Genomic DNA, 12,648 nt, shown 5'->3' with positions numbered 1-12,648 from the left:
GCAAGCGCATAATTTGCGACCACGCCGAACAGTGGGCTAACTTCGAGATTACGGAAATTTCACGGATGGCTTGACGCAGCACTTCTAGGGCTCTCTGAGCGATCTATTGATTAGCCCAAGCTCATAAGACAGGGCTCCATAAAAATTTGTTTCTGGAGATTACTTCCCTTACTTGTAAGGTACTAGAAAATATACTAAATTATAAAAACTCTCTTAAATAGGTTCTATTTTTTGTAATAATTAAATTAAAATCAGTTCATTTAAATATGTCCCGAATAGTGATTATATAAAAAAAATTTTCTCTGTGAAGGGAAAGTTTTATTTCTTATAAAATTTATCTTTTGCTTAAACCCATATATTATTCACTTAAACTCCTTATACATTTATATTGTGTTTTATTTCCTATTGAAAGTCGAAGTGAAATTCAATTCAGAACTTAATAATTTGTACTTGTTTTATTTTGTTGAAACATTTTGGTATATACAATCAAATATACAATCTTTTTATATGGGAAAAAACAACGATAACATTTCTTGTAAATATATTCCACAAGTCTGGGCTCTTTTACGTTTTATTTGCATCCATTCTTTCTTGTTCCTTGGTGCGTGAACCGAGAAATCTTTTTTTAATTAAATAAGCACCCGTAGATTAGGAGGAAGGGGCATCGGTGGCCCTTGGCCGGAGTCATGCTGGCTGCCTCACTTCGCACCTACACCTACATAGTCTGCAACATGGCCACGCCCACTTCTGAGTGCCACGCCCCCACCCATTTTACCAGGAGGCGCGCGTGCCTTTGGTAGTTTGCGGCGCCATTTTAGCGCGAATGAATTTAAATTGTTTGCCGGCGTTTCCTGCATTAAGGGCAGCTTCCTTTCGAAGACCCGACGCTCCCGTCTTTTTCTTCTGCTCCAGCGGAGAATAGAAAAACGAAATTACTTAATTACAACAATTATTATATGAAACGGCCCCAAAAAACTTCTCAGCCAGGGGAGGCGGTTTCCTGTAGCTGCCCTGCTTTTGCTGTTGCTGTTGTCTGCTGTCTGTTAATTTAATTAAATATTTTCACACCTTTCGACTGATACATTGGACCATACAAAAGCCGTTCGGAGCCTTTGTCTTGGAATTTAAGGTGTTAATTTCCTGTCCCGTGGATGCAAAAAACAACAAGTGCAGCGAGTCGGCTCTAATAAAAATAATTGCCATGGGCAGACAGGCAGCAGCAGCAACAGCAGTGGAAAATTACAAGACACGAAGGACCTCGCCCTGGAGTTTTATGCCATGGAAAATTGCATGCGAAATAATTGAAAAGCATCGCATCGACTGCAGCTCTGTCCTGCAGCTCCTTGCGCCGCCTCCTTTGGCTAGATAAACTTTCCTCGCAGCACCGAAATAATAGCAGCCAAAGTGGTTGTAAATATTTTGTGCCCGCCATTCGCCACTCGCCATTCGCGATTCGCCGGAAACTTTGCTTCTCTGCCCGCAGTGTGACAAAATGCTGCGAAAAGTCATTTTTCAGCTAAATGAATTTGCGCCAACTGCGCAAAAAACAACGCCCAAAAAAGCGAATTTCAACTGGGGCTCGGGAATTCGGGGGGACGATGATGATGATGATGTGGCCCAAGGAAATGGCTTGCCACTGGTCCGGGGTCCGGTATCCTGTGGGTCAGCGGCAAGTTCAATGGGCAACTAATGAGGCGACCTTAAGATTGCTTTTTCACAACTAACTCGCTTAACTTTCCATTGCAGGTCCTCCAGGTCCGCCCGGTCCGCAAGGAAAACGAGGGAAGCGCGGCAAAAAAGGAGACGGCGGCGAAAAGGGCGATCCGGTAAGTGGCAGCTGAGAACAGGAAATAAAGTACATATGCTTCGAGAACTTCCAATAGAAAGTGTGATGAACTCACAAAAAGAAATTTAATTGTTAAAGTATCAACAAAGAAGGTAACCAAATTTAAACACGCTTTAAAATCCAAGCTTTAACTTGAAAATGTTTAACTTTTTAATAACATCACATAAATCTAGGGAGACCTTTGTAGCATGTTGCTGCTATATTAAAATGTAGTTATTTGTTATGAACCAAATGCATAGAAATAAAAATATAAACTTAAAGTCAGTAAATATTTTTAAATTTACCTTTTTCCCAAAAGACCTAACATGAAAATCTTTTTACAAATTATATATACAAATCCAATATAAAAAGTTTTAAAACCGAACTTATAATTGTTGTAATAGAGAAATTGAAAGAATTACTAAGGTACTTAAAATCAAGATAAAATTTATATTTTTTGATTGGAGTATTTAAAGAATTTATTAACAAATATTTTTTTACACTCGACATTGAACGGATTGGATTGATTGGAACGTCGCTATTCCATCTAAAAGATCGGAAGTCAGAGACGGTCTCAACTTAAACTATAACACAAAATATATTTTTCTCCGTTCAGGGCATGAATGGCATCAGCGGGGAGAAGGGTGCGGCAGGAAAGCCCGGAGACAAGGGCCAGAAGGGCGATGTCGGACACCCCGGCATGGATGTCTTCCAAACGGTGAAGGTAAGTCTGCGCCCCAGGCCTCCTAATCCTCCAAAGGCTGCTGCAATCCTTGGCTACAAATTAAACAGAGTCTAACCGGACCCAAATTGCTTTGCATTCCTAGGGGCTGAAGAGATCGGTGACAACGCTGCATGGCGGCACGCTGGGCTATGCGGAGATAGTTGCTGTTAAGGTATTGCCACCACCCACTCATCAACCAATCTCTTTACCACTGCACTACTGCCCCCTTATTCGTTAGACGTAGACATGGTCAAGACCATTTTTCAGGGACCAAATGCAGATGGCCGGGAGACGGCAGCCAGCGTACAACAAATTATTCGCAACTTGTTGTCCTTGGCTCAGTCGTTCGGTCTCTGGATTTGTCCTTCTGGTCCTTCTGGTCCTTTTACTTAGTTGTGTAGTTGTGTTTATTGTCTCGCTTCATTCTCGTTTGTAATGCTTTTAAGTTGTCTCCTGTCTGTTGTCCTGCTGCCTTGGCTCTTTTGTTTAAACTGCGCCATAAATTCGTTGCAACATCGTAGTTTGGTCGATGCCGACGTCGACTTTCCCCCTTTTCCTTTTCTTGGGCAGTGGCATCTTTTCGGACAGATCCCCTGGTAGTTTTTAATGGAATTTCCATCCTATTTGTTTCGTAGTTTTGAGTTACCCTTTAAGAACATTTAATTTGGTTTATTTGCTTTTAATTTGGCTAATCCCGCTTTTGCAGCAGCTGAAGCTAACGTTGTTTTGATGATTTATTAACCGATTTCGTTGGAACATTGTTTTGATTAACCCATTTGAATTTTTAATATTTTTTTACGGTACGTTTAAACTTGTTGTTTTTTGGTATTGTTGATGCTGTAAGGACTTGCAAGAAGCAGGCGTCAATGTATCCGCTTCCACAGTCATACAGCTGAAGGTGAGTTGTCTTGCACACTTTTTCCTATCCCAGCATGTCCTGTATGCTTAGTTTATGTCCTGCACGTGCCCCCAGACTGGTTCAACTCCGCAGGAGATCATCGGCTAATAAACATGTTTCCTCATTTCCACAGGGAGAGCCCGGCGAGCCGGGTCCGCCAGGACCTCCGGGCGAGGCGGGTCAGCCGGGAGGGCCCGGCGAGCGAGGACCGCCGGGCGAAACCGGAGCACAGGGCCCGCAGGGCGAGGCCGGACAGCCTGGAATCGCCGGACCGCCCGGACCGGCCGGCGCACCTGGCACGAAGGTGAGTTTGAGCGGTGATTCACCGAAAATCCCATGCAGCAAACCGAAACAAAGGCTCAGATAAGGATGCGCACACACACACACACACACACACACATAATAACAATAAAGTGGATTGTTGGGGAGGAAGATGTCACCAGGATTAATGCATTATTTGTAGCTGTTGGATAAACACGGCGACGGTTTAAGTGACTGCCAGTGATTCGCTGTCATCCTGTCGGGTCGTCCTCTTTTGTTCTCCTCACTTTCCCATTTTCTTTATGGCTTGCCCGTGCGGGTCTCGGGTTTTCCACAATATTTATCGTTTATTTATGCATTAAGGCTGCCTTTTCCACTTAATTTCCACAATGACTCACTCTCGTTTCCCAACTTTGCAGGGCGACAAGGGCGATCGAGGCGATCGTGGACTAACCACGACCATCAAGGGTGACGAGTTCCCCACGGGCATCATCGAGGGTCCGCCGGGACCGGCGGGACCACCTGGTAAGTGTGTTTGTTTGTGCTTGCATCATCCAACAGCCACTTAACGCACTCGAAGATACGGATGCACAGATACAGATACAGTTTGGGCATCGATCGATCGATGAGTTTTTCAAGTGCTGCCACGCGGCTGCGGGTCGCCTAATTTATTGTCGTCCGCATCTGGGAATGCTCTCACACATTTGTCCCATTGGACATGGATCTGCTGCCCCCATCCTCGTCCAATTGAGTCATTGACTAGCACTGGGTCCCATTAGTTTGGCCTTTAAGTTGGGCCTTTTTATTTTTGGCCGACTCGTTTAAATGGAAATCGGGGTGGCTGCGCGCGCTTTTCATGCTTTTCCCGGTTTTTATGGCATCACACATATTTTAAATATTTTATTTGTTGCCTCTGCCATATTTGGAAATCAAATTTTCAAATTTCATTTTCCAATGCTGCATTTTGCGATAACTTTTACGACCTCTGTTGTTTGCCCAGTTCGGACTTCAACGTCAATTAAATGCGCATAGAAATGTCGGCAGTTCGGCATCCCGCCTCCGGGCCACGCCCACTTAAATGGCACACCCACAACAACAATAGAATTTCCATTCGACTCGGTTTTATGAGCCGGCCTCAACACATTTCTGCACTTTATTCGAATTTAATACACGAAAATAGCCCCAAAAACATGCCGTTCCAAAAAATAGTTGAAACGCCCGAGAATCAAACACAAATCCAGTGATTCTCGTAAAAATTTGTAGACCCCGAGAACTTGTGGCACTGGCCGCAGTCGTAAAAATGCAACTTTATGTCGTTTATGTTGCTTTTAGCGGCTCATTAGCATGAACTACCAACGAGTTGGAGTACAACATTATTGGATGGCTGGATGGTTAGGATGGAATGGGTTTTGGTTGGGCTGGTTAGACACTGGCTACTATTGTTTTACTAGGGGCACTCAGTGGGCGCAATAAATATGCAATCGCTCGAGTGGGACTGATGGATATAGTAGATGGATTGATGGCCCATAAATGTCGGCTGAATGACACTGGACACTTTTTTAACCAATTGATGGATTGCAGAGTAATGGTGTTGACGATCCGTGGTTGAAGTTTTATTGGGAAAACAGAATTTTAATTTGATTTTGGTTCTAGTAATTCATTTTCAATGCTTTGGAATTACGCCCACTTGAAATTACGTTTTACACAACATTGAATATCCATTAACTAAATTGGCTTTAAAATGTTTAATGACCATTGGTGCTTTTGGAAGCTAACACTTTATTGAAATTTTTTATTACTTCTTTGTATTTTTATGTTACATGCATAAAAGGAAAACCGTTATAAATTATAATAATTAAATTATTCATTCTTTTTGTCCTTAAATATTCCAGTAAACATATTTGAATTTTTAAGTTGTAAAAGAATTAAACCTATATTGTTGTTAAATATTTTTTCTAATATTTATATTTATTTTCAAACACGGTCGATACTTTGTCAAATGTTATCCTATTATACTTCAAAAGGTTTATAATCGATCCCACTTAAAAATAAGCCTTTTACTGAGTCCTGGTGCTGGTTAAATAGCAATAAAATTGAATGAAATCCCCATCAAGCTAAATGATTTAAAAACGATTTATTTTCATTCCTTAAGATTTCCTTGATTGAGTACCCCTAGTACATTTGACCGTTCGTTAGGCCAGCAAGCAACGCCATCAATTAGGCGCTTTGCTGCGGTTTGTGCAGCCCGCATCATTACGAGGGCACACGCCCCCCTCCACCCATCCGCCCCTCGACGTGCCACTCCCCCTGCCCCTGCGCCTGCCCCATTTGCTCATCCACCTCTTGACTTATCAGTTGCCTGGCATCAAAGTGCCTCGATGTCGCAGTGACATTTCGATGTGATTGCGATGACGATGCTCGTGTTGCTGGCCATTGTTTCTGGATTTCTGGCTGTTCTTTCGGCACAAGATCTGCTGAGGCGATATCTGTCGTCAGTGGCAGTGGCAGTGGCAGTGGCAGTTTCCGTTGCTGTTGCACTAATGCTGCATTCGATTACTGCCGCAGAGTCGTGGGCTGGAGGCCGCCCACTTTTCCCTGGTGCGTTGATGGACATGAAATCGCAATTTACTTTTCCCCAAATTCAGCGACACAACCGACCCAGGGGACAATTCTCGGGCTTGATTTGAATAAATGGAACGTCATTTGTTTCCGGGATTCCCTGCGTCTGGTCTCGACGACTTATCTTATCGGACCCGTAATTAGTTAAGCTTTCTTTGTGTGTGGGCTTGGCAGCCCTGTGCAATTGAGTGTCCGGCAGAAGGGCGGATAACGCCCGTCCCAGAAATGAAAATCTCAGAAATGAAAATGAAAATGCCAGCGTCCGGGTACGAAACAAAAGGCAGTCCCAGCTGTAATATCAAAAAATTCAATTTATTCCATGATTTATTTGAATTTCATTCCATTTGGTTTTTTGTTGATTGCATTGCGTCTTCGGGCAGCTTCCGTTCTATGAAATTAAAACTTATCTCGGGCATTTCATCTGCCGGCAAATAAAATAAACACTAAGCTGGCCGGCAATCCAATATCCTGGACACTATAAATCCACAATACTCTCTCGTCGTTGCCTGTGTATATAGTTTTTATGCTGCTTTACAATTGTCGACTAAAATGCTTAACGGTGAATTATGCAAACATAAACATAAAACTTCGGGCCAGACAATGGAGCTGGCGGACAAACAAATGGTAGGCGACATCAAAGGATCTCTCCTGGCAGGTCGGTAAATTTATGCTCTCCGCAGGACGAGGTCCTTTATGTGCAACATAATTTTACGAACTTAATAAATTCTCTATATCTTTTCGCCCTGGTCTGGCCCATTTTGACAAGCCGCACAATTGGATTTATCTATGATATGAGCACCTCCCTTGCGCCCTTGTTGGCAGTGCAAATGGTCTCGTTTAATGGCCATGACAAACAACCCGAAAAAAACGCAATTTCTCATTATTCTAACTAAACAGGTTGCTCGTCGGCCGCACAGTGGCACAAAGTCAATTTGCCACTGATGGATTTATGGGCCACTTCGATTTCGCGGCTTGGGAACAAAGCACGCAAATTGTGGGAAGAGCCAGCGTTTAGCCAGATTGTGAGTTACTGGGGAGCGGTAAATAGGCGGGATTATATGGGGGGCACAAATTGGATTTGAGCTGGAGTGTTTGCTTCACACACAGATCCAATTCCTGACCCAGTTAATGGGGCATCCATGATAAATATCGACTGCTTCTGCAGCGAAAGTGCAGCTTATGCATATTAAATTGTTGTTCTGCATCTGTTTGCATGCCAATTGCGTTGAGTAGCGTCGAAGGGAAAGGTATACGACGTTATATATGTACCATATATATATAGAACGCCCTATCTGGGTCAATTCGATGCCGTTATTAACATAGAAGTAGCAGAAGAAGCTGTGGGCCTTGAACCATTTACCATCCGACTGTCGACCAGTGTGAACTCAGGCAGTTCATTCCCAGGCAAATAAACAATTTGCATTGCCAACTAAGCCCCGACCATCGTTAAACCATCAAGAGCCTGTCCGTCCCCAACCATCAACCAGTTGAACAAATTGCTGACCAAAACCAACAATCCAAAAGGAGATGGTGGGGGCTTTATTGAGCTCTCGGTGCTCTATAATTACAAAGGCCACGCCCACTGTTTGCACAACACTTGCGGGCGTATCTGTATCTATATCTGTGTAGTATCTGTAGTATCTGTGTGCCCGAATATAGGTATATCCGTGGCATTGTTTGCACGCATTTTGAAATCTGTCACTAGAAGCGGTTCGCTGAAATTAACATTTTGCACAGGTCCGCCTGGAGAGCCGGGAGTTCGAGGAGAAGCTGGACCCATTGGACCTGCAGGACCCCCCGGCGAGAAAGGACCGCGTGGCAAGCGCGGCAAGCGGGTGAGTAATCAACCAAACACAAAATGATGAACTGAATGAGAAAACAAGAAAAGAAAAACAGAAAAAAACAACAGAAAAAACCTGATTCCACTCGATTTTTAATTAGAGACTCAACGGCGCATGCCGTAAATTGAGTTTGAAAACAAGAAGTGTATTATCATGTAAATTACTTTTGTACAAATGCGTGGGCGTGTGCGTTAATTTCATGCCAATCTGTAAATACTAGTTACGCCGCGGGTGTATATATAATACCTAAACATATATAGTACATATACAACTTTATACGAGGGCAAACCCGAAACTTGTCCTTTCGCATGGGCTCACCTGCATGTCGGCAGTCGGTGTAATGAGCATGTTTACACGGCTGCGGGAAACGTGCTACTTAACTCATTACAGCAAGTACGAAACCTGAGACACAGTTCACAACTTTGACAAGCTGCCAAGGAGATAAAAAACAGCGCCAAAGTATCTGCCAGATACTTGGCAGCCGCGGCAAACTATACACCCCTGCCGCCCATCGAATGAATGCGTGCCCCCTAATCTGGTGCTTAAATTACGGCGGAGGCGCCTCCCTCGAAATTCTTGTTCCATATCGGAGGCATTTATCTAGTATCTCGCCATTATGGTTCTGCCCTGCCGGAATGTCAACAGTGCAAAGATACTTAACATTTTTATTGGCACTCCAAGTGTCGGCAGCTGTTGCCGCCCTCTGACGTGTTGATGGATGCGCGATCTATACGTAGGGATGGGCATATTGGTGCTGAGAATTTTCATTTCATTTCCTTTCTTTTTTGCGCATACATGAGTATGTGGCCAGCACGTGTTTGTGTACGCTATGAAAAATGCATAAGCGCCGCCGGCGAAGCTGCTACGCCACGGATGAGTTTCCTCGCATCCCATCCCATCCAGATATTCAGCTTTTGGCCAGGGGTTCGGTTTCGTGTTTATGTATTATGCTGCTCAAACAGTGCGCAAACATTTGCGAATTTTTCCCATTTTGCCCATATTCACGTAGCCACCGAGGGGTTGGGCGCCCAAGGAAACAATCTGATTATTGTGCAGCAAAGGCAACGGCAAAGTCAAAGTCACGGTAGCCGCTGTTGCCGCTGTTGCCGTTTTTGCCGCTGTATTTGCAATAACGCATAATGCCAAAAGAAACGGCAGGCATTGGCATTGGCCAATACGAAGCGTCTTTCAATACGCCCAGCAGCGAAACAACAAACAGAAAACGCGGCAACACCAACGTGCTGAACTTCTTTTATGAGTTCCTCGTGGATTCTCCTGCAAAGCCAGCGAGGGCAGATAGAGCTCTTAATGTCTAGGAAAATGGGTCAGATAATGGGATTGAGGAGATAAAAATATACATTAAGGGATTAAAGCGAAAAAAATGTTTCTTACATACCTAAAAATTAAAACAAGAAATAGCTTAAGGAAAAAACAGTTTATTATTTACCCAAGGGTTGTATACTGCTTTAAATCACTAATTTTACCACTAAAGACAGATATTAACAGTATGCAAATTTGCAAAACATAAGCTTGATAAAGGCAATATCATTTTATCAAAAGCAAATATTGTGCATTCATTAAAGAATTCAAAAGCCAGATACAAAAGGTTAAACAAATGCCCCAGAAATAGATTGAAATTTTAATGCTAGATTGATATTCACTTTGCTATGTGAATTTGTACAACAAATATGCGAAATATTTTACAAGAATCTTGAACGAGAGTGAGAATAAAAGATGAAAAATATTTTGCTTTTTCTACATAACAATAACTAAAATATAAAATCATAAAGTATTTTTTCCGACATAAAAAAAAGTCAAAAATGCGACATTCAGATATGTATCTGCAAAATATTTGCCAAGCACATTTGCATTAAAATCAATTTTAGAGTGTGGCACATACTTTCATAACAATATTTAAATTCATGTCGAATTGCAAAGAATACATTTTTGTGGCCGAAATGCTTCTTTGGCCAAAGGCAAAGAATAGTTTTTCAATAGGGCAAACAGTTATTAGGCATTCCATAAAACTTTTCAATCTAGCCACCAGGCAGACAGCCTTTCGTTTCTGCTTGCCATTTCGTATGAGCCGATTATACTGCCTCCGTGAAATTCCCATTGCACAGCACTGCAGCAACGTGATGTCAAAACAAATGAAAGTCATAAGCAACGGCTTCTGCCTGTGGGCCAACTTCTTCGGCAAACAAACAAAACTTTTGCCATCGCCAGATATAACTATATTCGCACTCATGCGCCGCACCGCAGGCAGTGCAAGGCATAAAAAATGATTTGCAACAATTGCCGTCATCTTCGGTGGAAACGTGATGCCTGCCAGGCAGCCAGCCAGTTGATTTTCCAATGCGCCATAGATTTTCCTCAAAAAGGGAACCCCCAACGCGATGTCGCTTTTGCTGGCTAGGATCATAATGACAATGATGTGAGGAGCTGCATCGGTGGTAAAACAATGCCACCATTTACATTACAGTAGACTCCCGAAATTAGCTCAATGCGGGGAAATATGTACTTTGCCATAATTAGCTCGGCAAATCGTAAAAAATGCCCGAGCTATTTTCGAAAACATTTATCCATTTATCGCCAACGGCATCTGGCTCTGGCCAAAACCATTTCCCATTCTTTTCTCCTGTTTTTGGGGTTATTGCCTAGCCGTCGGCGTCATAAAAAAAGCATAACGCAATTGCTGGCATTATAAATTTGACATGTTATTTTCGTCGCCTCGTCAGAACAAAATGCTCATATAGATTGCCACATTCCAGGGGCGGAGTGCGGGGTGCTGGGGCTCTGATGACGGGTTAGCATATGAAATGAATTTGATGTGTGTAGTGAGGCGTGAGTCAGAGTTTCGCAAGGAGCCAGCCGATGACTCTATGCCCTATATACACAGTCATAATACTAAGCCCAGTGACAAATGCAAACTAAATCAGCTGTCAAAAACCGCTTAAATATCGAAGGCAAAGTACCCCTTGGCAATAGGGTATTAAAATGATTTTTGGCCCGCAGCACAAACATGAATTTACGAGCGGGCATCATATTAAAAATTTAAATTAATTTCAAAGCGGGTGTGTCGCATGGAATTTCGTATGTCATGGCCCGCTTTAGCAGTTGCAGATTTGCACTTTCCACATCTATATCCCGATTTAATAAAGTCGAAACGATAAGTCACATGGGGATGCTGGATAGCTATGGCTAACAGCAATCTCAGCCAGAAGAAACTGTTTGTGAAGCGTTTATGTCAAATTTATGCTAATGTATTTTACAATCGTTGCTCAGCTCAGCCAGGTCCCATGTCAAGTTTGTTGTCTTTCGGGCCCTCGGCCCTTCACATCAGCATAAATTTCCCGCTGCCGCTCCCAGTTCGCTTTTGCTTTGCTTATCAACGAAAAGTTTTCCCGTGCCGCCTGCGCGTCTAAGTAAATGGAGTCATAAAAATTGCGAAAGTCGCAAAAAACTTGTCAATTCGCTACACGTCACACGGTCTCGCCCCCAATGGAAATGCGATACCGGGAGCTGGCAGAGTGAGTTCTTGGCATACTTTGTTCGGCAAATCAAAGACTTAAGGTTGCTTACACGGAAATCCAAATGTGCTAGGACCTCCTTTTACTGCCAGAGTGTGTGTGTATGTATGTGTCTGCCACTCAAAGGGTTCATCGCTGTGGCTGCCACTTGGCCAATTCGTTGGCTCAGACAACTCGGGTGTTGCCTAAACGACGCAATAAGCTTAGCACTTCCACCATTCACCGTTCACCAGCCATCCCGGATCCTGGGCTCATTGCCTGGATTTTCATTGCTTCAGCTTGAGTGGAGACGACTTTCTCCTACTCTTTTCCCTTTCCCTTTCCCGTTCCGATTTACTGATTTTTCGATTTGATAAGCGCCACGAAATGGCCAAAAATGTGAGCTTATGGTTGTGTGTTGCGTCATTGTTCATTGAAAAATGCGCAGCATGCAAATTCACCAACCCCCATACGGCGTTCTTTGTGCGCAATTTTCCAATATTCCTTGACTGCGGCAATTATTTGCGGTCAGCGTCCATATATCTTGTATTGAATGGCAAGATGGCCAGATTGTCCGGGCTGAAAAGCGGGGCAAAAAATCGGTCAAGCATGGAACACGCCGCAGGACATGCGTGGCTACACTATGTAACACACATGTGGGTGCGAGTTGGGGGCAATGTCCTGGCCCCAAGGGTGTGCGTAACTTTTATTTTATGGCCGCCGATGATGAGAGCCCTGTGGGGGTCGCAAAAACGATTGAATAAAGAAATCCGGGCTCACCCACGCAGAGTTGGCGACAATGTCCTGACCCCCAACCCCCCACATACTGAACTCCCCCAACCTCACCCCCAGTTAGTCGGCCTCATAGAAATTTATGGGCACGCGTGTTACATTGACGTGGGTTTGAGGTTGCCACCGCTGGAAATTGGAGAAGGGGGATGATTCTGGCGGGTCAGGAAATGGGGAATACG

The 12,648-nt window shown here is 43.6% G+C and overlaps 1 protein-coding gene across 20 annotated transcripts in view; it reads left to right on the top strand.

Moving 5' to 3' along the window:
* Positions 1 to 12,648, top strand: part of LOC128252665 (collagen alpha chain CG42342) — a 71,892-nt gene that overhangs the window by 47,194 nt on the left and 12,050 nt on the right. For 9 of the 20 annotated variants that reach the window (XR_008267327.1, XM_052980586.1, XM_052980581.1 and 6 more), the window contains exons 3-9: positions 1,747 to 1,826; positions 2,442 to 2,549; positions 2,653 to 2,721; positions 3,394 to 3,447; positions 3,581 to 3,751; positions 4,128 to 4,233; positions 8,065 to 8,162. Coding sequence is in view for 19 of the 20 variants with exons in the window: in XM_052980586.1 (XP_052836546.1) it covers positions 1,747 to 1,826; positions 2,442 to 2,549; positions 2,653 to 2,721; positions 3,394 to 3,447; positions 3,581 to 3,751; positions 4,128 to 4,233; positions 8,065 to 8,162 (686 nt within the window). In the remaining variant the exon portion in view is untranslated. The remainder of the gene's footprint in view (positions 1 to 1,746; positions 1,827 to 2,441; positions 2,550 to 2,652; positions 2,722 to 3,393; positions 3,448 to 3,580; positions 3,752 to 4,127; positions 4,234 to 8,064; positions 8,163 to 12,648) is intronic. The other 11 variants (XM_052980588.1, XM_052980579.1, XM_052980574.1 and 8 more) reach the window with 3 other exon arrangements.

The sequence above is a fragment of the Drosophila gunungcola genome, chromosome 3R (assembly GCF_025200985.1).
Source record: "Drosophila gunungcola strain Sukarami chromosome 3R, Dgunungcola_SK_2, whole genome shotgun sequence".
NCBI classification, from domain to species: Eukaryota; Metazoa; Arthropoda; class Insecta; order Diptera; family Drosophilidae; genus Drosophila; species Drosophila gunungcola.
This window is presented reverse-complemented; position numbering and strand designations above follow the sequence as displayed.